Source organism: Galeopterus variegatus, unplaced genomic scaffold, assembly GCF_000696425.1.
Source record: "Galeopterus variegatus unplaced genomic scaffold, G_variegatus-3.0.2 Scaffold2193, whole genome shotgun sequence".
NCBI classification, from domain to species: Eukaryota; Metazoa; Chordata; class Mammalia; order Dermoptera; family Cynocephalidae; genus Galeopterus; species Galeopterus variegatus.
The window spans coordinates 258,668-285,243 of NW_007728304.1; the positions used below are offsets into that span (position 1 = coordinate 258,668).

At 36.7% G+C, this 26,576-nt stretch overlaps 1 protein-coding gene and 1 pseudogene across 1 annotated transcript in view; one reads left to right on the top strand and one right to left on the bottom strand.

The window, feature by feature from the left end:
• Nucleotides 1-26,576, bottom strand: part of HIBCH (3-hydroxyisobutyryl-CoA hydrolase) — a gene marked incomplete at its 5' end in the record, with an annotated part of 71,279 nt that overhangs the window by 22,874 nt on the left and 21,829 nt on the right. Inside the window, 2 exons of the mRNA XM_008580893.1 lie at nt 1,345-1,490; nt 9,489-9,567. Of these exons, the coding sequence (XP_008579115.1) occupies nt 1,345-1,490; nt 9,489-9,567 (225 nt within the window). The remainder of the gene's footprint in view (nt 1-1,344; nt 1,491-9,488; nt 9,568-26,576) is intronic.
• Nucleotides 7,919-8,315, top strand: LOC103597094 (annotated as a pseudogene).

The window sequence follows — 26,576 nt, forward strand, 5'->3', positions numbered from 1 at the left end:
AAAAAAAAAAAAAAAAAAAAAAAAAAAAAAAAAAAAAAAAAAATTTTCACAGCCAATTTATGAAGTTTTTGAAGAGAATTCTATCAGCAACCAAACAATACATTTTCATGCTATCAAGCTTTTTAATTTCAGTAGCAGGTAGGCCAAAGAGGATGAATGAAAATAAAAAATCATAATTTGTTAATAGTCCTTACGGATTCGTACGACAGTCCAACTGTCAATGCTGTACCCAAAACAGAAGAATGTGATAAAGTGGACATGTGGATGTGATGGGCCATCCAGATCTGGTGGGCCATCCTATGTAATGTAAAAAGAGACTCTCAATGAAAAATATTGCTGTGTTTAAAACATTAATAATAGTAAAAATTTGAATGCTTACTACATGTCAGTTACTGTTTCTAATTTAATTATTATAACATTCCTTCCCTTATCCTAAAACACTCTTCCCTGAAGATCAGATATTCATTTGAAGACCATGTGCTTCCAGGGAAGCTGACTTTACCCCACAGCTCCAAGGACAGAGCACATTACCTGGGACAGGACAGTCAGTGTATTCCACCCACCCACATGGTTCAAGGGTGGGATATGGCAGTCCAGTCAGGGTGAGGCTAAGCTAGTTGCGCAGAATAAATCCTAGGTCTCATGGTGAGAACTCTGGGTTAAAACCACCTTGAAATGAGTGTTGTGTTATATGTAACACAAGGAGTTTCAACTACTATGGTAATACTGTCATCCCCATTTTGCAGATGGGAAAACTGCAGGCCAAAGAGGCCAAATTCTAGCTAGGATTTAAACTAGGGCTATCTGCATCTTCTTTGCCATTAAGCTGCCCTGTGCTAAGAAAATTGGCCATACTGTTTTTTAAAAAAAGATAAAGTAACATGTGTTCATTGTATCAGATAAGCTTTAGAAAAGTCCTAAGACCACATTTTACAAACGCAATTATTTTAAATGCACTGAGGAAACACAACCAAGAGAACCCTTAAAAAAACTCTATAAAATAAAAGCCTATCATTTTATACATAAATTTAGATTTTTATATATTAGGCTTTCTTAAAGAAGGCATTAGTTTTATTTATAGACTCTAATTATTCATTTAAAAATATTCACTGAAGGTAGCTGGCAAAACAGTCCACAACCCGGTATCACCATCTCCATTTTACACATTTGGAACTGAGAATTAGGGAGCTTAAGAACTTTCCCCAAGGTCCCACAGATATAAGCAGTAGATCCAGGATTCACACCCATGTCCACCAAAAGATTGTGATCTCAACCACTCATAGAGCCTCCCTATGCAGTAATTTGTATTCCAACAACACAAAATGCAAACATCCAAACAATTACCTTTTCAGAATCTATAAAGTGTGTAGCAATTCCTGCTCTGTACACATCTCTTCCTTTTAGTCTGAATCCTGTTAATGCAAGGAAGTAACCAAGTTTTCCTTGAAGTCTTGGTAAGAAATAACCTCCACCCACATCAGGGAATAGTCCTGTAAGTAAATATAACAAAAAGAGAATAATGATTCAAATGAAAAAGATGAATATAATCTCTTTTCTTTAGATTAAGAAGCCATTTCTTTTTGGAGTTTGAATCTATATTACAAATACTGAAAACCTTAGTACTATACCATGTCATCAATTTTACAAAAGATTTGCTATAAACTGTGCTAACTTAATTTGGATATTTTTCAAATCTTCATGTCTCACTTCTAGAGAAGTCAGTAAAGTCTTTGATGGCACAATATTTTGTATCTAAGAAGTATTCAATAATGTTACTTAAATTTTCTTACCACTAACTTATTTTTTAAGAACCTCTGAAATAGGTAAAATGTTTTTAAATATTTTCTTTCCAAATGGTAAGCATAGGAAAATACATACATATCTAAGGGCTTTTTTATTATGGGAAAATTCATTATTACCATTTAAATCATTTCTCAAACTTAGTCAATTATTTAATATTTGATATATTCAAAGATTAATAACCACTAGTCCTATTAAATGGACAAATTTATATCTAATAAAATCACTTGCATTTACACTTTCCTTAATCATCAGTATTTTTAAAATTCCCTGTCTACTGAACAATTGAAAATAGGATATGTACAAATAATTGCAGTATACTACTTTTTGATATTTAAGAGCTCCTTAAACAATTGTGACCCTCTAGTTTCACAATCCATATATCTATTCTAAGCTTGCTTCATTTAATCAAGTTGAGATAAAAATATAAGCACTCAAATTCTTTCCAGTTCTATTTGACAAAAAGTTCCTAGACTTAAAAGCAGCATGTTACTGTAAATAGAAATATCTCCTAGTACCTCAAATCAGCTAGGTCTATAGTTGAACTCATGACCTCCCTGCTCCCATCTCCCTCTAGGAACACCCACCTCAATAACGAACACACCATCCAGCCTCCACACCTTTTTCTCTCATACCATCCCCATAAACCCCATCAAAAACTACATCCAGGGGCCAGCCCAGTGGCGCACTGCTACAGTGCACCGCTTGGGAAGTGCGGCGGCGCTCCCGCCGAGGGTTCGGATCCCACATACAGACCGGCCCGCTCACTGGCTGAGCGAGGTGCGGGCGCAACACCGAGGGTTGCGATCCCGGTCCGGTACGGGTGCAACACTGAGGGTTGCGATCCGTTTCCGGTCACGAAAAAAGACAAAAAGGAAAAAAAAAACAAAAACAAAAAAAAAACTACATCCTGTTGATTACTCCTCCAAATGGTTCTCCACTGAATAGCCAGAGTAATCTATTAAAAAATAACAAATCTGGAACAGAGTCTTGCATTCAACTGCTTAAAACCCTTCCATGGCTGCCTATTTCTCTTAGATTAAAATGAGCACCTTCATCGAAGTTTTCAAGACACATGACCACTTTTTCAGTTACATCTCTTACTACTCACTCACTATACTCCAGCCACACTAGTCTTTCAGTTCCCCAACATTTTTCACCCCTTTCTGCCCCAGAGATTCAGCAGCACTCTGCCCAAGTGAAAACACCCTCCATCTCTTCCAGGGCACCACATTCTCTCCTCCCTCACCCCTGGCCTCAATGGCTGTTTCTTTCCAGTCTCCCTGGCTCCACTTTCTTTGCTTGGCCTCTAAATGTTTCTGTGCCTATGCTTGATACTAGGCTACCTCCTCTTCCCTACATACACACTCCCTATATACACATTTTAAAGCTCCTATGGCTTTAGATAGCACCCATATGCTGATTACTCCCTATTATGGACTGACTTGTGTCCCTCCAAAATTCATGTTGAAGCCCTAACCCCCAATGTGACTCTATTTGGAGATGGGACGTTTAAAGAGGTAATTAAGGTTAAAGGAGGTCAGAAGGGTAGGGCCCTAATCCAACAGGACTAGTGTCCTTATAAGAACAAGAGACACCAGAGATGTATGCAAACAGAGAAAGGCCATGTGAGGACACAGCAAGAAGGCAGCCATATACAAGCCATGGAGAGAGGCCTTAGGAGAAATCAAAGCTGCTGACACCTCGGACTTGGACTTTCAGCCTCCAAAACTGTGAGAAATAAATTTCTGTTGTTTAAGCCACCTTGTCTGCAGTATTTTGTTATGGCAGCCATAGCAGACTAATATACTCCTGAATCTAGTTATGCCTTCTCCTTTGAATACCAAAGTCTTAGATCTGCCTTCTAGACATAATCACATGGATAATAAGCATCTCATATATAACATGGCAAAACACAGCTCTTGATTCACATCCCTCCAATTACACTGCTTATTCCCTAATTGGCCTCATCCATCTAGTAACACAGGCTAAATACCTTGGAGTTATTCCCAATTCATCATATCAGCAAGCCAGTTAACCCCCAAACATTTTTCCAATCTATTCAACTCTATTTATCTCTATACCTCCACACTACTCCAAGCCAAAAATCTCCTCTCTCTAGACCTGTGCTGTCCAATAGAATCTTCTGCAACAATGAAAATGTTCTATAATTTGTTCCGTCCAATAGGTAGCCACTAGCCATATGAGGCTGTTAAAGACTTGAAATGTGGCTGGTGCAACTGAGGAACTGACTTTATTTTATTTAAACTTAACTAATTTATACTTAAATTTAAATAGCCACATGTGGCTAGTGACTACAGGACCAGAGAGTATAGCTCTAGACTAACATAATGACCTAACAAATCTCACTGCTTCCACTCTGGCACCTCCGTATAATCTATTATCCTGAAAACAGCCAGAATGATGGTATTAAAATGTAAATCAGATCATGTCACTCCCTGTTTTAAACTCTCCCACAGCTTCCCATCATATTTAGTTTCAAATCCAAACTCTTCACCAGAGGCCCCTGGTTACCTCTTCAAGAGCCCCCATGTACCCCTTCAAGAGCATATTAGATCACTCCTGCCCTTGATTCAGACACGGTTGCCTCCATTTGGTTCCTTGAAGAGATGAAATTCATTCTGACCTTAGGGTCTCTGAACTATTCTCAACACCACAATATTCTACTCTCACATCTTAATACAGCTGGCTCCTTGTCTTTCAAATCTCAGCTTAAAGAACATCTCCTTGCAAAGCCTCTTAAACCACCCAGGCTAAAGTCCACCTGGGAGACTTACACTTTGAACAAGATAGAGTAACAGGGACCAGATTTACCTCCCTACCTGAAACAACTATAAAAACAGACACAACATATGAAATAACAGTGTTTTCAACACACTGGATCTCAGGCAACGAAGGAAAGCAATCTCTGATATTAGAAAACGAAAAGGTAAACCCTAAAATAGCTCCAGCTTAATGCCTTGAGAGAGTTTCCAGGACCAGCATAGTCCCTCATTTTAGATGAAGCTTAGAGTCCAGGGAGACGAAGGCAGCTAGAATTCCCAGAACAAAGTACCAAAGAGGAAAGAGCTGCAAAGAGAGAGAGCTCTGCAGATCTGTAGGAGGTCTCCTGTAAGTATTTAGCTTACGACCTGTCAATACACGTGTGTGAGAAAACTACCTGAGGCTAAGAAAAGAAGCCCACAGGGAAGGATTACAGAGAACAGTACTGTAAACCAACATAGGGCTGAGAACAGTGCCTGTTCCCACCAGCCAGACTAGAAAAATGCATGATGCATGGTACGTTAGGTAAATATAAAGGATATTGCTTTAGTAGTGTGAAATAAATAGCCCTAGTCTGAGCACTTCTTCAATCCTGCATTTTTTAAAAAAACACAAAATTTGAAACATCTGAAAAGGTCAAACTATTTCCAAGTAACTTAAATGCATCCCAGAAGAAAGCAAGAATATTTATAAAAATACAAAAACATCCATCACACAATAAGGTAACGTTTACAATGTCTAGAATCTAATCTAAAATTACCAGCCATCTAAACAGCCAGAAAATACCCATAATGAGATGATAAAAAAATCAATCAAAATTGACTCAGAACTGACATAAACGTAAGAATTAGCAGATAAGGACATTAACACAGTTATTATAAACATATCCCATATGTTCAAAAAGTAGAGACATAGAGGATACAAAAAAAACAAACAAACCCATATTATACTTCTAGAGATGAATACTGAGATGAATGTATGAACTGAAAAATACCTGGATGGGATTAAGGGTAGATTAGGCTTTGTAGAAGAAAAGATTAATGAACTTGAAGACACAAGAATAGAAACCATATAACATTAAAAAGAGAAAAGAAAACTTAAAAAAATGAACAAAGCAGGAGTGAGCTAATATAAGTTTAAATGGAGTCCCTGAAAAGGGGTGAATGGAAAAAAAATATTTGAAAAAATATTCCAAATTTTGCAGAAACTGTCAACTTAAGTAGCTCAATAAATGCAAGCATCAGAAATATGAAGAAAACTACACCAAGGCACATCATAATAAAAAAAACCCCAAACACGTAATCAACAGAAAATCTTAACAGCAACCAGAGAAAATAAAAAGACACTTACTTACAGAGGAACAAAGATAAGAAAAGAGCAGACTTTTCATAGGAAAAATGTAAAAGTGAAGACATATTAGTATCTTTAAAGTACAGTCATCCCTCAGTATCAGTGGAGCTCAAGTCCCTGAAATAAAATGGTGTAGTATTTGATATACACATCCTCCTATATACTTTAAGTCATCTCTAGATTATTTACAACACCTAATACAATGTAAATGCTGTGTAAACAGTTGTTATATTGTATTGTTTAGGGAATAGTGACAAGAAAAAATCTACACATGTTCAGCACAAATGTAATTTTTTTTTTCCGAATATTTTCGATCCACAGTTGGTTGAATATATGGATGCAGAACCCACAGATATGAAGGGCCAACTGTACTGAAATTAAAAATCAGATAGAATAGAATTCTATAACAAGGTCTCAGACTAATGAATTCAGCTTTCACTTGATGAAACTAGAAAAAGAAGAGCAAATGAAACAAAGTAGAAGAAAGGAAGTAATAAATATCAGAGTAGAAATCAACAAAATAGAAAATAAATGAAAACAAAAACCTGGTTTTTTGAGATCAATAAAATTAATAAACCTCTAACTAAACTGATCAGGAAAAAAAGTGAGAAGACACAAATGACCAAGATCAAAAACAAGAGGTCCAGACACAACTACAGATTCTACAGATATTAAAAAGACAAGGGAATATTACGAACAACTTTATACTAATAAATTGGAAAAACTCCTTGAAAAACCCAAACTACCAAAGCTTGTACAAGAAAAAAATAGATAATTTGAATAGTCATATATCAATTAAAGAATCTGTAGTTAAAAACCTTTCCACAAAGAAAATTTCAGGCCTAGAGGGCTTCACTAGTTGGAATTCTACCAAACACTTATAGAAAAAATAATACCAATTCTACACAAACTTTTCTAGAAAATAAAGCCAACATTACCCTCATACCCAAACAAAGCAAGGACATTACAAGAAAATCACAGACCAAATCCCTCATGAACACAACTGCAAAAAGTCCAAATAAAACTTTAGTAAATCAAAGCCAACAATACCAATATAACCAATATAAAAACAGTAACACATGAGGGAGATTTCTCCTAATAATGCAGGGTTGGTTTAATGTTGAAAAACCAATCAAAGTAATTCACCATTAACACGCTAAAAGAGACAAACCAATGATCATCTCCATATATGCAGAAAAAAATTTTAAAATTCAAAATCCATTTCTAGTAAAAAACAAAACAAAACAAAACTCCTCAGCGGTCCAGGAATAGAAAGAAACTTCCTAACCCTAATAAAGAGCACCTATGAAAAAGCTATGAAAGATTGAATGCGTTCCCCCCTAAAATGAGGAACAAGGAAAAAATGTCCACTTTCATCACTTCTGTTCAACATTGTATTGGAAGTTCTACCCAGTACAGTAAGGCAAGAAAAAGAAATAAAAGGTATCAGATTAGAAAGGAAAAAGTAAGATTGAACTTTTTTTTTTTTTTTTGGCAGCTGGCCTGTACAGGGATCCAAACCTTTGACCTTGGTATTACAACACTATGCTCTAACCAACTAAGCTAACCGGCCAGCCCTAAAACTGACCTTATTTGTAAATGACATGCCTCTATTTAGAAAATCCAGTGGAATCTGCAAAATAAACACTAATAAGTGAGTTTAGCAAGTTTGCAGGCTATAAAGTCAATAGAAAAATCAATTGTATTTCTATATACTAGCAACTAACAAGCAGAACTAAAAATTTTTTTTAAAAATCATTTACTATATCATCAAACAATATAAAATACAGATAAATCTGACAAAAGATATATAGGACCTATACACTGAAAGCTACAAAACTTTACCTGAAAGAAATTAAAGACAACTTAAATGGAGAAATATACCTTGCTCATAGGTCTGAAGACTTAATATTAAGATGTCAATTCTCCCTAAAATGATCTATAGGTTCTAGAGAAATCAAATCAAAATCTGGTTACAGGTGTGATGGCTTCAAGGTTACTTTGCGGAGCTGGAGCATTCGCTGCACAGGCCCTGAGGGCCCGCGGTCCCAGTAGGGCAGCCACAGTATGCTCCACAGCGTCAGAAGGTGGTGTTCTGACTGATGACAAACAAGCAATTGGGCTGAAGAGGGAGAAGAGGGAGCTCATGATGGCTGTGCAGAAGGGACTAGACCCATACAATATATTACCCTCAAAGGCAGCTTCAGGCACCAGAGAAGACCCTAATTTAGTCCCCTCCATCACCAACAAGAGAAGAGTGGGCTGCATCTGTAAAGAGGACAATAGTAGTCATCTGGTTCTGGCTGCACAAAGGCAATACCCAGCAATGCCCTAACTGTGGAATTCATTACAAGCTGGTGCCCCACCAGTTGGCCCATTGAGCCCCTGCACTAACTTACTCAAAATGTGCTATGAAGTGTCCTCTTTACAAAAAAGACTAGCCATTGCATTGGCTTCTTCTCCCGTCTAAAAGAAAAATCAAAATCCCAGGCTTTTTTGTTGACAAACTCACTCTAAAATTTATATAGAAACACAAAGAATCTATATAGCCAAAACAACTTGGGGGGAAAAGAGAATGAGTTGGAAGATTATAACTACCTGATTTGAAGACTTATTATAAGGCAACAGTAATCAAGATAACATGGTGTTGGCACCAAGATCAACAAATACAGACAACTGACAAAGGTACAAAGGCAATTCAATGGACACTCAATAGACTTTTCAACAACTGGTGCTGGAATGATTGTATTTCCATATACAAAATCATAAACTTTGATCTATGCCTTTGATTCATATGTTATACCATATATAAAAATTAACTCAAAATGGGTCACAGATCTAAATGCAAGAATATTCCCTTAATAACCTTTAATTTAAAATTAACTACAGTGTGATAGTATCTCCAATTAAATATTCTTCTTTTGTATTTTCAGATAAAATTATTGAGCTTTTAGGTATCTTCCTGTTTAACTTCTTTTTTGTTTAATTTCTTTCAAAAAACTTTTTCATTGTTGTATCCCTTGCAACAATTGATAGAATCCCTTGCAAGATTCTATCAATTCCTTCATCATAGTTGCAATGGATTGATTGAATTGTATCACCCAAAGTCTATACATTAAAGCTTAATCCCCACTGTAACTGTTGATGGTGGGAAATCCAATTATGGTAATTGAAAGGTGCGGCCTTGAAGAGGTGATTACATTGTTGAACCATGCCATAGTGAATGGATTAATAATGGTGGTCATGAGTGTGGTTCTGAGGGCTTTAAAAGGAGAGCCATGTGAGAGTCTCTCTCTCTCTCTGCTCTGCCATTTTCTGCCACGTGGGACCCCTGAATCACTCGCCACCACCAAGGCCTTCACCAAATGTGTTCCCTGGACTTTGGACTTCCCAGCCTCTGAAAATGTAAGCAATAAATTTCATTTTCTTCATAAATCACCCAGTTTCAGCAATTTTGTTATAAGCAACAGACATGGACTAATACAATAGTATAATGTAAAATGTATCAAAAGATGATTCTAAAAGTAATTATGAAAAATTTCTGTTTTTTTTACCTATTCTTGTTTCTGGCATTGCAAAAAGAGACGTTTCAGTAGCCACTCGGAATTGTCCATGAATTGAGAGACCAACTCCCTAGGGAAATAATACAAAAAATTTGGTTTGAAAAAACATAAATTCACATGTTCACAACCATTACAAAGCAAGTAAATTTTCTTTATATTCCACAGGCATTTGTTTCAAACAATTTAAGATGAACTTACTGGATAAAATATATGGGAATCCCTGATATCCAAAATAAATTTGTTTTGGCTAAAATGTTTTTAATCAGTATTCTATGATTTGCTTCATGTCCTCTTCACCAATGCCCTCTCATTTCAAAATGGACGCAGCATTATAGAATACTGACTCTTCCAAGAACCACTGAGTGTTTCTTGTTAGTGCTGCCAACAATCAGAAAGGCACTAGCAAATTTCAGTAGTTTTGAAGATAATATTAACACATTTTATTCATTTACATATTTCATCAAATAAGATTAGCAACACTATTTTTCTCAGATATGACATTAAATAGGGCCAATTATATAACTTAAAAATTGGTCACTTTCAGAAAAAAAAACACTTTCAGAAAATAAAAAGATTTGGCTGAAAGTCCCTATCCCTGACTTGCTGAACGTCACTGAAAAGGGCAAACAACAGTCATCTTTGAACACCACACATATCTGAATAAGATTAAATGAGAGAGACACATGATGACAAAGCATTCAAGTTTATGTCAGTTTTTCACATTGTAACATATATTTCCTCTTTTCACATTACTCAGAACTTCTATTTGATTGTTTATGTTTTTCTCACTTTGTTCACTTCAATCAGTTTACTCCATCTTTGACGTCACACAGTTAAATGAGTTAAAACATGTAAGGTATCTGGAACAATGACAGGCACTTAAGAGTTCTGTAAGTGTTAGCTAAATAAAAAAGGGCCTCATTTCTACCTGATTCTTTTAATTTTCCATTACAATTTCCTCAATTCCTTTACATGTTTTCACACTCAGTTCAACCATTTACAAGGGTACTTCAAAAAGTTCACAGGAAGATTCATATTATCTTTTCACCCTACTTGTCCCAAACTTTTTGAGGTATCCTCATATAAGTTCTTAAAACTTTTAAGCCTTTCATTAAGAAAACACTCAGAAATACATGCACTTTCTTATGAACTTTGTGTACTATATGCTAAGCTTAAAATTTAAAAGATCATATCCATAAACATGGAAATGAACATTCTGCAGTCACTACCTACTTGCTTTGGTGTCAACATTTATAAATTATATCCACAATGTTAGATACACTCTGTATAGTCAAATATGATTATTTATGTTATAGGTATGCAATTAGGACATATTCAACCAACACTATTAACCCAAATTAGACTGCATACTCTTCAAGACTATATGAAATCTTACAAATTCTCATAAAAATAAAACACTAGTCATATTAATATAATTTCTTGTATGACTTTAAGAGCCTTTGCCTTATATTCTACTGTCCACTTTTAGTTTATCACATTATAACTAAAAGTGACTAGTGTTCAGGAATGTGTTGCTAAGAATTTTAAAAGTAAGGGCTGGACTGGATTAACCGTTTTCAGACTATGGTCTATTGAGCCCTAGGACTGAGAAGAGCTGCCTCAGTCTGGAGCTACCCAGCAGGTAGATCTCCAGGCCTCATTGGCTGACCCAGCCTCAACCATAACTTCTCTACCTATTGCCCTACCCCTTGTAAATAACTTTGAATTCCACAAATAACACAAGACTATATTCCCCTTTATTAAATATTTATATATAAAGGTAAAGTCTGAACACGAGTCTATTTTCCCTTTTAGGGCTTTCCACTTTTTTACAAGATGAGTCATTTTTAAATGTATGAAAATATCACATCAGTAGAGTTATTTTAGACAGGCAGAGGTTTGTTCCTTTCATTTCTCAGTTTTAGTACTAGTGTCATATAGTGTGCTATGGAACTCACTGGATAATTCAGTTCAGCTTCATACTGTTTTAAAGTGAGTTTTAGACAAGTGCTTATAAAGTATCTTTCACAGTTTATTACAGTCAATAAAATTATTTTCAGAATCTGACCCCAGTGATCTTAAGAGGGTGAAAAGCTGAACAGAGTTTTCAATGGACTGAGCTAAGCCCTATCTGCTAAAGAAGCAAAAACTGGAATTTAGAGCTTCCCAAATTGGGCCCTAAAGTCTATACCCTAGGAGTTAGGGCGGCCTGGATTCAGAGTGAAGCCCAGCTTCAAATCTTCCCATTTCTGACTAGACTGAGATGAGCTGGGAATGTTAGTACCCACAACCTAAACATCTACCAGGAAGATGTCATCCTAGGGCTCAAGTAATCTCTACATTTTTAATCCTCAATTACAAATAACTAAATTAAAAATAATCCAACATATGAGAAAAGACCACATGACTAAAACCAAAGAGAAACAATATACAATAGAAAGAGATTCACAGGACATTCAAATTTAGATGTTATATGTAACCATTCTACAATTATAAAATGTTCCATTTTTGACTAAAATTTTTGCCAAAAAATGTACCTCATTTGGTAATAAAACAGCTATACCAGCTTTCTTTTAGTATTTCTTATAGTGTTCTTACAGTATTTCTTTTAGTATTAGTATGCCTTCTTTTTCTTTCTTTTACATTTAATCCGTCTGTACCTTACACAGATGCTGCCCTAAGCACTCTGGCAGTCTTTGTTTTTTGATTGGATTATTATTAAACAATCATCTTTGTATAGTAACATAACCTACTATAAAGAATATTATATGAACAAGCATAAATAACAGGTGAACAAAAATGGAACAAGTATACAAATGCAGTCAAACTCATACTCTGTCACCATAACAATGAGCAACATACTTATTTAAATTTTTGGCAGCCTTAAAGGTAAAAATTAGGTAATCTAAGACTTTTTCTTAAAATTAAGAGACATAGATGAATTTCAGACTGTTACAACATCAGGGAAAAGCTGGCATAGTTTTAAGGGTTTTAAAGAAGATCTAATTACAATTTTTTTAAGAGGGTCAATTAAATCCTTCAAATATGTTAATCAGGAACTAGGAATAAGCATTAACTTGCATATTTCCAGATATTACTATTCTAGACAAAAGGCAATATTAATTTTTAAAAACTAATCATTATAAAGATATTTAAAGTTAATTTAAGACATAGTCAAGCACACATGATTTATATTGATGGCAAAATTAATCCCCCAACACACAAACATGGACACAAATAAACAACTAAATTTGGTGCTTGAAAAGTAGATGTTACAAAGTAAACAGAGCTGATAATCACAGTTAAGAAAACAAGAAACTGGAAAAGACATACAATAGGGTGATGTGACTAACACTTACACAAAGGGTCATGGATTTAAATTCTAATCAGAGAGCATGAGTAAGCTCCTGTCCAGAATGAACACCGCATCACAGTATTGGAGAGTATGTGAGAGTTTTCTCTTACCATCACTCAAGAGTATAAATGATGCTCTGAAAGAGGTGTAGACACTTGCTTTCACTATGGTATAAAGTGAGTATCATAACTATAAAAAGTTTCATAATGTATCTCTGGGACCATTAGCATTAGATTAACAGTCAGATCGGCTGACTGCACAGTAAAAACAAAGACTTTCTATTATGCTTCTCACATTAAAGTTAATATATTAATAAGCTACTGTTGCAAATTAACGTACAATATATTGATTATAATAATAATATATTTTAAGAGACTAATATACATAGGCCAGCCAGATAGTTTTTATCGTGCTATCAAATACATACAATTCATGTTATTTTTAGACAAAAATGATATTCAACAACAACAAACAATTGAGGAAAAAACATTGAACCTATTTATGTATTAACAGTCTACCATTCTTGGAGGTATAGTTTCACTTACAATTTGTTATTCAATACACACATATATAATTATCTAATCAGAATAGTTAGCATATCTATCACTTAAACATTTATCATTCCTTTGTGGTTATAACATTCAAGATCCTCTTTTCTGGCTATCTTGAAATACACAATACAATATTAGGTATTGTCACCTTAGGGCACCAGAACTTATTCTTCCTATCTAACTATAACTTTGTAATTTTGTACCAATCCACCAACCTTTTCCCAGCCTCCCTGCTAGTTTTACCTTAAATAAAAAAAGCCAAGCAGTAAAAAATATGATTTCTGGTACAACATCATACATTAAAATATATATTTGAAATAAGTCTTAAAAATACATATCTCCAAGATTCATACTCATGGTTTTTACCTCCATGAGCACATTCCCCCAATATATGCATATTTATTTATGAATTATGTTTGTACATGGGTCACTAGACTAATGTATTTCAGTAATATATATTTAATAAAAGTTTAAAGGGAGAAGTTCTAAGAAACCACTGCCTTATATCATATACTCAAACGAGAAGGATTATTATAGTAGGAGTATTCCTGACTAACCTCTGATTTACAAAGGATTTCCATTAACTCAGTAAAATATATTAATTGATGTTCACAGCATCCTGATAGCTACTTTCTGGTATACTTCTCTCTAACCTGTTAATGTTTTACCAAATGTCAGTCATATTTTTTTCCAATCTGTTTATGCTAGTTGTACTTGTTAAAGTATGCACATTAAACACTATTAATATATAAACTATATATTTAAATATATAAAATTATAATATATAAACACTATTAATATATATTAATATATAATATAGAACACTATTAATATATAATATATAACATATAAACTCATTTGATATGAGTATAAAAATGAAGAGTTGTTCTGTGAAAACCAGCTTGAATATTTTGTAAAAATATAAAAAAGCTAAGTCATTAAAATATGAGATAGTACAAACAGAGCAATTATTTCAAGTATATTCTTAGTAATAACATTGGTCCTGTTACTCTGAAATCATTATATACATTAAGATAAAGCAAATTTGTAACAATGTTAATGTCATTTTAAAAAGATTTTCAACATAAGAAAAAAGACAATTATTAAAGAAATAAAAACTTAAATTTGATTAAGAAATACTGAACTCAGGATTTATTTTCTCTTAACAAAATATTCTTAGTTCTCTTCACTGAAAAGGCGTAGAGACAGTTACCAATCTACCGGTCCCCAGCAGACTGTGACTGATAACCACCATTTTCTACTAAAAGTAACCAGGGCTGCCTTAGTCAAACAGCTGATTTTAGTACGGAGAATGAAATGTGCAAGACAAGCCTGAAACGTATTCTTTATCACAAAGCAAAGAAACTGTGAAAGATTCTGGAGCACAGAAGCCAACTTGAAGGTTCTCAAGACAAGTCCACTCCTCTGGTTTGCCTCCTATCTTTCAGGCCCCCTTTCTTTTTCTTCAGTGTCTTTTATGGGCTCTTTTTTCTGTTCCTGGCCAGTAAACATTGGTGTTTTTTTGATTCCATCCTAGGATGGAATGTTGTCACTCTGCTTCTGTCACATTTCCTTGCATAATTTTTTCTACTGACAGATTTTCAATACAAGGCATCTCCACTGTAACACAATGAGTCCCTGAAAAAGCCCTCATGACAGAGCTTATAAGAAAAATAGCATTGGGGCAGTCTGCTCAGAACCTAAGCAACTTTGTAATCTTTGTGCTAATAAAAACCATAAACAGTCCTAGGGACCGGATTTAGACCATCCAATTAGGCAGTTCAGCATGAACAAAGACTACCACAGCAGATATTTAAAGTACAGAAAAATAAAGTGGAAAGAAGGCAGAAGTGCAGCTGTGAGCCAGTTAAATACCCCGTGTATCAAGAATTGGGGATTCACCTTATGGTGGAAGGTGCCCCAGAAATAGGCATTTGTTTGTTTTCTTTTAATTTTCTTAAAATACAAGGGCCGGCCCATGGCTCAACTGGGAGAGTGTGGTGCTAATAAAACCAAGGCCATGGTTCGTATACCTATAAAGGGATGGCCCATGGCTCACTTGGGAGAGCGTGGTGCTGACAACACCAAGTCAAGTGTTAAAATCCCCTTACTGGTCATCTTAAAAAAAAAAAAAAATACATAGAATTCCTGTTCATTGTACACTGAGCTAAGCACTTTTCTGTGTCTAGCTAAAGATTATGTATCTATTCCCGATATCTTATCTCCCCCTGCCTAGCAAAAAACTGCCTATGTACCAATATGACTTCTGGATTATTCTAACATCGTTTCCCCATTTACCAACCACTTAAGAGTTAATTCATATTACAGAAGCATCCATTATAGTGCACTCTGCACCTACATGAGTCTGAAAGTTACATTTCTTGCCCAGGCAGCAACCTGAGTTTCAGACCTGCACAACCAACAAAACACTTTTGTTCAGACAAAACACTCCTATATGGATAGCCCAAAGGCACCTCACACTTAACAAGCCCCAAATTAAACTCATTTCTCTTCACCCTCCCCAGCCCTCTGCATAGCCACTCTTCCTCTCGAATCTTCATAAACAGTGCCACCATTCAGTCCATGGCCCAGTCTGGAAATCTTGCCACCTTCTCCCCTTTGTCCTTCATATCTATCATCAAATCCCAAGTCTCTTCCTAAATCTTTCTTACATCTATCTAATTTTACACCCCTTCATTATGTCTACCCTGTCTCGAATCACCCCAGTCTCTCTTCTGGATCCCTCCAATAGCTTCCTAAATAATCTCTTTACCTCCAATCTTACCCCCCTCCAATCTGTTCTTCCCACAAGAGAGTTCTCTCCCTCAAATGCAAAACTAGTCATTGCCCCTGCTAAAAGCACTTAAATGGCTCTCATGTCTTATATAAGAGTACTGATCTGGCTTCTTGCTTACCCTCTCTAGCCTCAGAACTTAACCCCTATCTCCTTCATACTCCAAGACTGAACTTTCCTCAAATATGCATTCTCTCTCTCAGCTCATTTTCACACAAGCTATTATCTGCTCACTCTCACAATGTCGCTTTAGACTGCACCAAACCTTTACACACTTGCTCCAACCACACTCCATTTCTCTACAATACCCAACTTTTTCTTCCCTGGCTAACTTCTCCTTCTTTAAGTCTCAGCTTAAATATAGTTTCCTCCATGATGCCTTCCCTACACCACCCCCACCACTAAACTACTCACTCATATACACATAGATGAGGCTGGTACTCTTTTATGTATTTCAAGACCTCCCTGTATTTGCCTGTTTAGACAGTAAACTGCATGAGGAAAGAAAACATGTCTGCCTTGTTCACTGTTTTATTCCCAGAACCTAACCAGTATCTAGTTCATAGTGGGCATCTAGTAAGTTTTGCTGCTTGGGTAAAATAGCTGAGAACAATCTCAAATGTGTAACAGCTAAAGTCATAATGAGCCTCTAGATAGTTTCAAACCTCATATGACCATAGACCCTTAGGGGAATCAGACTATTTTATGGGCAAGAGGAGCTCCCTTCCCCCCTTCTTCTCTGTGAGATAGTTTGATGCTTCAATATAAGCAAAAGAACCCTCTAGAGCACAAATCATCCAACTCAACATGGTGGGAGTGGAATGAAGGCAGGATGAGAATAGCACCAGGGAGAGGTGCCTACCACCTGACCTAGAATCTAGGATGACTTCACAATTAAAAACAAAATGAACCAAAAACCTGACCAATATGACCACAGGAAATGGCCAAGGGAAGAGGAAAAGGACTCCTCTGTAGATCTGGGAATCTGCAAGTCTGTAAAAAGTTGCCAAGAATACCCAGAGTCCTAGGAAGTCGAAGTTCTATTTCCCAGAACTCAATATTTTAAAATGGGCAGAGGAGGAGGGAAGACAGTGAAGCCAGGTTCTTGGTAAGGAAATGGAAGCACTCCACAGTTCTCTACTTAAGATATTCCTGAGCTAAATGGAAGGGGAAGGGGGTCCAGCAAGGAGGAGAACAAAGGGTTCTGTCTAATAAGACAGACAAGTGGTGAGACAGAGTTAACAGACCACCTGAGGTAGACTGCCAAGCAGCACAGAAATATCCATTAGAGAATGACGCATTACATCTTCGAAAAATAATATATCTTAATGCTTGCCTATGAAAAAGGCTCATTACGAAACTAAATGACCCTAAAAATTTACTATGAGAAACTCTGTAACTAAAAGTAATCCTAACTCTCCCCTAATAAGAAAGAAGGAAATCTTAAGTAGAAAGAATTCCATTTGGGGAAGAGAGAACTACCCCTCCCTATCAAGAAAAACAAGATATCAATCCACATTTGGAGGAAGTTCAACAGTGAACATAGATTAAAAATGAATGCATATAGGTACATACCCTACACACTTAGAGATGCAAGAGAAATTTCCTTCTGTTTTTCCTCTCACAGCTCCTGCTACTAATATTTCAGTCTTACAGGAGTCTCTTTTCATATCTTAAAGAATTTAATAATTTTTTTTATAAATGTGAGATTTAAATGACATGGGGTTGGGAACTATACCAAAGTAAGCTGAACTCAAAATTTCTCTAAACATCTTAAATTAATTAATAAAATTATTTCATCTCTTCTTTCATAAGCTCTGTTAAATAAAAATTATAGAAAGCCATTGTTTTGGACTAAACTGCACTAGGAATCAACAGACTAAAATTCAAAATGGAGTCACTTATGCTGGGTTTCACATCACCAAACCAAAACTAAGTTATCTAATCTTCCAAGAAATAGGAGCGAGAGAGAACAGCCAATTTCCCAAACAAGCCAGTTTTAATCTTCAATTGGCATGATAATGAAGTTTCCTCTGTTTTAATCCTTACAAGAAAAAATAACCTGAAGTAACCTGATGTTAACCAATCAATTATCTTTCTACTGTTCTGTCTCCCTGTCCCCACCTTGCAAGGAAAGTAACTTTAAAATGACCAATCCTCTTTTTGTTATTTGTATCTGCTTTCTTCAAAATATAAAACCACCCCCTTCTACTCAACTCATTGAAATACTTATTCTATTTTTACAGAAAGAAGTGCTGTCCAATTCTAGAATAGCAATAAAGTCAACTGATATCTTTAAACTAAATATGCTGTAATTTTTTCTTTGACAGCTCTCAGGTTCTATTAAGTAACTAAATGCTGTTAAGAAAAATCTAGCACTTTATTATAATAAAAAAATGGTTTCTTAAATGTCATCTTATACAGTTATCACTAACAGCAGCAAGAAGAGAATACCCTTTAAAACTGAAAAAAGTGCCTATTATGTCTAATAGACCTTTGCAATATATTAACATAATTCAATCATTGAGGACTGTTCATTTTTTTTTCATAAAGAAGGACATGTCTCAAATGACATTACCAGTGGCTAAACATAAGCTAATTCGGTAGCTTCTATTTAACTGAGCACTATTCAACTTTACATGTGGCTGTTCTATGTACCAATAAAGTCACTTGGGTATTATATGCTCATTACTCATTGTTTCTATTCCATTCCAATTCCTACTTCTCTATTCAGTAGAACATACGCCTTCTAATATCTTGAAAAAAATAAATAAAATAGAGAACATACTCCTAAAATATGCTTTCAAACTTTTAATTTTCTACTACTGATCAAGAGTAGCAGAGGAAAAAATAATTTTCCCTCTACCCTTCTGAGTTGTTACTTGGACCCTGTAACAAAAAAACAGATTAACGAGAGAATAATAAACAATTTTATTAACATGTATAACTCAAGTTATATGGGATATATCCATGGGAAAGTGAGAACTCTCCAAGGGGTGGCCTAGAACTCCTGCTTATATAGCATCTTCAACTAAAAGAAAGTAGGGTGTGGAGGAGGCAAGTTATGGGGAGATGACCAGAAAAAGCACAGCAAATAAGAGTGTAGTTTGTTTTGCAGATTTAAATTGGTGCCTTCTCTACTGATAGGAGTCTCTTGTGATTCAGTCATCCTTCTCTTTCTGGTACAGAGAGGTAGATGGAGATTGAAAGAAAGTGAGCCAAAATGCCCAATACTGATCAAGCTTTATTAAAGGAAAGGAATCCTCCGGGCTGCTCTCAAAATGGAGGACAGCTCCGGGCCTGCGGGTGGGAGAGCTATAGACTGTAAGGAAGGCTGACATAATCAGGGAGGGGTTTGGTGCTCGTGTGGAGGAGTTCCTACTTCTCAGAAACCATGAGGTTTCTCATAAGGGAAAAGCTAGTGGCCATTTTGTGCTGTGTGTGTAAAATGGCGTCCGTCACATCCAAGATGGCGTAGGTCACATCCAGAACGTACCAAAGATTTCCTTTATAGGTGTAAATTACAAAAAGGTAACTTTTGCTGTTTTCAGGGCTTCTCCTGTGTCTGCTATTACTCAAAACAACCTACTCAAAATAATCCCTATGTCGAAGTGGCATATTTGGGATGGCATATTCTGGTCTCCTACAATCACAAAACCCTTTCGCTAGCAGCATCTTAAGAATACTTTGAGAAACACAAAAACAATACCATATTGAGCCCATGTTCTGAGTTGGCTTGGGGTGGCCAACTTTGTTTCTACTATAAAATACAAGAGGGGGTGAAAGGGAGGGAGGGAGGAAGGGAGGAAAGATGGAAAGATGGAAGAAAGGAAAGAATGAAGGAGAAGAAAGAAACTTAAACATTCTTTAAATCCAATTCAATTGGGGAGGGAAATGAGAGTGGTACTACATGTGTGAAATAAAAATAAAAGGATTTTCTGCTGTTCTACATCTACACCAATTAATTTTAATTTTTAAACAAATGTGCCTGTGTTATATATTAGCTTGAGAAAATGTGACCACAGATGTTTAAAATAAAGGGCAAAAGAACTTAAAAATTTGTTTTCTTAGGAAGCAGACTGAACTATTCATTCAAATATCTATTCATTAAAAAATTGTTTCTTTCAGAAATGGAATGACATAATATTACATAATTTTGATCAAGTATGTGGTGAACCACTCAGTAATACTCATTTTCATGTTACTGTATACCAAAATATTGGGTAAATGTTTAAATTTCTGAAGTCTGAAACATAATAGAATTTAGCCATTCCCTCTATAAAGTGCTGTGCTATACTACAGGGTGGCTAACAGACAGTAAAACAGTCATTTTTTATGCTGGAAGAAACTAATACTTTCTATAGCAAAAAAGAAAGGAAAGGAAAAAAATCAAGCTCTATGGTACCATCTTTTGGATTGTTCAAGTTCTTAACAAAATTATTTCTTTTGTTATCATTATTAAATTTATTGACCAGAATCAAAATAAAAACAAATACTATTTGTACACCTTTTCTTAAGCCCTATTTGCCCCATCTTATTTGCACACTTATGTATTAGGATTTGTTAAATTAAATAAGGAGGAGGCCACTGGCCTAAGAATGTCTCCCTACTTTGAGTTCCTACACCACAAACCACAACCTACCTTTGTATGTAAACAGAAACTTCACTTAGGAGTATACTTTTGTAACAAACAGCTAAGCTTCAGCCAGTCACAGGCAGCCAACTGATCAAACCATGTCCAAATAAGGCAAACGCCTAGCTGTAACCAATCAGATGATTTCTCTACTTCAGCGTTCAGCCTATGAAAGCTCCCTGCTCATTCTGCTAGGTGAGCTCTCTCAGCCTCTTCTGGTTCTGAGTGCTGCCCAATTCATGAGTTGTTCTTTGCTCAAATAAACTCTGTTAAATTTAATGTCTACAGTTTTTCTGTTAAGAGATTGAAAATATATTTATATTAAATAATTATACACAATACTAAAATTCCACTAAAAATTCCAAAAATAAAAGCTTTTTGAAAAATAAATTGTGTTCCCAACACCTCACAGAAATGGTTCCTAAAATGAGCCCTTCTCCTGATCATCATCATCATCAACTGAGAACCTGTAATTCCTCAGGTCACAATCCAGACCAACTAAACTGGAGACCTGTGGAGTATGCATAAAACACATGTACTTCACAGGGCCTGGTTTTCCAAAGCCTTGCAGTTTCAAATACTGACCTTGCAAGGACAGGAAATTTTCCCCAGGCTATTGAGTCTCTGTTGAAAGACAAGAACTATGGCACAGCAAGTTTGCTGGCTCAAAGACAGATTAGTTACTGATTGATATCTAAGTTGCTGGAAAACTGCTAGAGGGAGAACAAATGTTTGCTAACTTAGGCCTTTGTTAGTGAATCATTTTATTGCTTAATGGAATGTCATCTGACTTGTTTCACTGAATGTTACCAGCTTCTATTGTTAAAGCTTGTTAAACTGTGCTTAGCAAAACCCCACCTATTTCTCTTCCTATAACTTCCTGGTCTAGAAAATAAATGCAGGAAGAGAACCCCAATTTGGGGTTAATTTCCCAAGGAAGTAATGCCTCTCGGTTGAGGGTTCCAGGGAAGTTAACCACTTCAAGGCTTCTCACTGCTCGGAAGAGATGGGCTTTGAGTAATCCTTTGTGGCTCTGTCACCCAGGGGAAGTGGGGTGACAAATCCGTGGAGAGCAAAGCAACAGAGACCAACTAAATGTGAGAGAGGGGAGGAATCTATGTTTTAACAAGCCCACCAAGTGATTCAGAATTGGGGGGAATTTAGATAAAGGTCCAAAGGTGACACTGAACCACATGCTAGTTAAGAAACCACAGATCTGCAGTTCTTTACCTTACCTTCACACTGGTATCACCAAGGAGCTTTAAAAATGCCTAGGTCTCACTCCAATGTCCGATTTAATAGTTATGGGAGGTGAGAAAAGCCTGGGCACTGGGATTTTTAAAAGACTCCCAAGTGATCCTAAGTACAGGCAAGGCTGAGAGCCAATGATCTACAGAGGATTACATTTTTAAAAGCTAGAGTTCGTGAAGAGTCTTGGATTAAGAAGTCTGTAAATGAGACATGAAAAGTTAGCCTTTAAAACCAAGATATATACAAAATCCCACTACAGAAAAAAAGGCCAGTCCACTTCCAATATGTTAATTTCACACTTTTAAAAGCTACACAAGATGTTTATTATTATTTAGAATAGAACTGTTTTAACAAACAATTTTACCCAAACACACACACACACAGTGCATTCCTAGTTGTTATGAAAAAGTGAAAATTTTTTAAAAAGCATGATAGTCCTTGTCCTTACAAACCATCTAATATACTTGGGGAGAAAAGACATATTACAAAGTAACAATGAAGTACAAATGCCAAATTTAGAGTACACAGTGAATGCACTGACTCAATGGAGGAAGAAGTTACATCTACTAGAGGTAGCATTTATGACTGTCAAAAAAGAGGGTAGAACTTCCCTATTTAAGGATGAATGTGAGTGGGCAGAACTGATAGTATAAAAGTTATTTTTCAGGAGGGCTGACCAAATGTAATATAAAACAAACTTTCTCATTCAGGAGTTCCTCATCTGAACCACAAATGATGTGACTACACCATGTGATGTGATGTACACCATTCTAGAAGCACAATACAGAACTAGGAAAGAATTCATTATATACAATGGATGCTTTAGGGTAATGGTTCTCAAACTTAAAATGACTCAAAATCACTTGGAGGGCTTGTTCAAACTGCTGGGCCATACTCCTAGAGTTTGACTCTGGGGTGGGACCCAAAAATGTATATTTTTTAACAAGTTCCCAAGCTCTGCTAAAGCTGCTATTGCAGGGATAACACCTTGAAAACCATTGCTCAGGGCACTAAGACTTAATTCTCTGGTGGAATTCTGGTTAATAAAGGCTGATATAAAGTATATCTTCATTTTGAAAGTTGTTATGCACTTTAAAGTAAATACAGAAAAAAGACACCAGTAGGAAGCAGCAGCATCACGCTTACTTCTCTCAAGACAACATAATCTTGGCCTGTTTACTGCATTCTTTTCTTTAGATATAAATCCAATATTTTTGGCTATTACATATGTAGGAATATATGCAAACACTATATAACCCATACATGTCATGGTGGCCAAAAGGCATGGCCAATGCATTCAGATGTGGTGTGCTAGAGCAACGATTCTTCTCAGGCTTCTATAAAAAGATAAAAATTCTGCCCACTGTCAGCACCAAAGGGCAGTTCACCAATCCTTTCACATCGAAACTATTCTTGAGTTACTAATTTTGAGTGATCTCTTGATGAACTACACCAAATATTTACTGGAATATTTCCAACAATGATAAGTTAGCAGTATATCTTCCAAGCCCATTCATTTCTGAGAATGTTTTTGTTTTACATTTATACTAAATGACAACTTAGTTGGGTGGAAAACTCTTGGGTTAACTACTTCATGACTTCCTCAACCCACTGACTTCTGGCACTTTAACAGAGAAGTCTAAAGCAAGATTTATGTTCCTTTGTACATAACCTGTATTCACTAATTACCCCTTCACTCTAATTCCTTGGCCTAAACATTGGCAGTTGCTTTTTTCCTTAAGGTTTGTAATTTAAAAAAATTTTTCCTGAGCTTTTATCTAGGTGTGGGTCTCTCTTTCCACTATCTTATCTGAAATGTTATATTTCCTTTAATTATGCATACATCAGGTTGGGAGTTTTTGTTTTTACTTAAAATAAAAGAAAGGCTTCTTTAATTATATCTAGCCATCAATTCTGTTCCAAGTGTTTGATTTACTTTTTATGGAGTATTTATCACTCCCTTGTTGGGTTCCCAATACCTTTCTCTCATAGTCATTACCTCAAAAATATTCGTTCTTATTGTTATTTTTAGCTTTTTTCTTTTTAATGCTTTATGACAGCTTGTCACATTTGTTCTCCACAGATACAACTTCACTACCTGTAATATTACATTCAACTTTCCAATCTATTGACTTCAAAATGGAATGTCAGTTCTGCTACTTTTAGTTCCCAGTCATCCTTCCTTATGTTACCTATTCCCCTTTTCAATCCTTTCATCTGAGCTTGCTGTCTCATTATGAGTTTTCTTTCCTTTTACTGGGGTGTGGCTTTTTTTTTTTTTTAACATGCTATTGGGTATGCCCATTGTTTCTGTTTTTATTTTTTCCTGGTTCCTTTCACATTCACAGGGCAGCTCTTCCCTCAACAATTCAGATTGTTTCCCTTCCCCTTGTTCTGCTATATTTTTTTTCACAGAGCTTTTACTTCCCCCACATTAACATTTCCTTGACAAAAAAAGCACAACCAACCCAAGCTCAGTATCTGCCAACAAGCAGTAAGGTATAGCCTGACCTTGATCCCGCCCTCTAATCACCCAGCTGCTAGTGAAATTCCTTCCTAAAATGATGTGCAAGACCTAAGCAATTCTCAGTGCCCAAGAGGCTTCATTTAAAAGGGTGGTTCGGGCCGGCCCGGTGGCGCACTGCTACAGTGCGCTGCTTGGGAGCGTAGCGGCGCTCCCGCCGAGGGTTCGGATCCCACATACAGACCGGCCGCTTGGGCCGGCCCGGTGGCGCACTGGATAAGTGCGCCGCTTGGGAAGCGCAGCAGCGCTCCCGCCCGAGGGTTCGGATCCCACATACAGACCGGCCGCTTGGGCCGGCCCGGTGGCGCACTGGATAAGTGCGCCGCTTGGGAAGCGCAGCAGCGCTCCCGCCCGAGGGTTCGGATCCCACATACAGACCGGCCGCTTGGGCCGGCCCGGTGGCGCACTGGATAAGTGCGCCGCTTGGGAAGCGCAGCAGCGCTCCCGCCCGAGGGTTCGGATCCCACATACAGACCGGCCGCTTGGGCCGGCCCGGTGGCGCACTGGATAAGTGCGCCGCTTGGGAAGCGCAGCAGCGCTCCCGCCCGAGGGTTCGGATCCCACATACAGACCGGTTCCCGCTCACTGGTTGAGCGAGGCGGGGGAGCAACGCCGAGGGTTGCGATCCCGTTGCCGGTCCCCGGTCCGGTACGGGGGCAACACTGAGGGTTGCGATCCGTTGCCGGACACGGAAAAAGACAAAAGACAAAAAAAAGACCGGCCGCTCACTGGCTGAGCGATGTGCGGGCTCAACGCCGAGGGTTGCGATCCCATTGCCGGTCCCAGTCCGGTACGGGCGCGACACTGAGGGTTGCGATCCGTTGCCAGTCACGAAAAAAGACAAAAAGGAAAATAAATAAATAAATAATTAATTAAAAAAAAATAAAAGGGTGGTTCTACTAGAACAATAGGGAGACTTCTTATATTCCAAATAATTAAATCTCTGAAACAATGAACAGGTAGAATTTTAAAAATTCCACCCTTTGGCCTCCTACTACCTACCTACCTAAGTCCTACCTATTGTTGGGGCTCAGAACACACTACTACAAAATATGTCCCCTTGGACCTCACTCTCTGATTTTCTCCCACCTTTCTGTGGAAGAGCTGGCCATAAAGGAATTCTCTGACTTACCCCTTCTGAAAGTATGCTATTAGACCTCATGTGACAAGGTGTCCTGCCCTATACCTGGAGGTAAGGAAAGCTACAGAGAGAGGCCAAGAAGAATCTGAACCAACATGGCTTGTGAAGTTCCCTCCAGTTTATTACCAGTTTATTACCTTTTTGTCCAGTCATACTTTTATGTGACTGCCCACTCTTCATCCAACCTAAGCATAAAAATACATGGTTTTCCCTAGTTCTTTGGGTCTTCATTTCTAAAGGTTCCCATGTCATGTAAAACAATGATAAAACAGATTTGCTATGCTTCTCTCTTGTTAATCTGTCTTTTGTTACGTCAGCCATGATCTTTGTGACGGGTGTGGAAAAAATATTACTTTTTCTCCCCTACACTATCTTTCCAGGCTTAGTTTAATTCACCATCTTCTCCATCCAGCCCTTGTCCTACCATGAAGATCCATTCTGACCCCTCACTTCTTTACAGGCTTGTCTTTGTTATAGTCAATGCCATACAACTTACCTCTTGCTCTATAATTATTTCATGTTTTCCCCAACTGTATATCAAGTTATTCAACACCAGTTACATATTGGACTTCTTTGTAATAGCACAGAGGCAAAACAAATATTTGTCAACTGATAGAAATGCAGTTTCAGAGAACTTCATAAAGAATTCAAACACTTCCACTAAGGTGAAATTTTGTGCAATATGTACAATTTAGGCAGCCACATTCTCACTATTAACAGTCGAAGAAAAAAATTCAACATTCTAGTTTCTCTTCTGAAGCTGTTCAAAGCAGTTTATTTGTAAGTGGAAAAAGAGCTCTACATATATATATAATATATTATATATATAA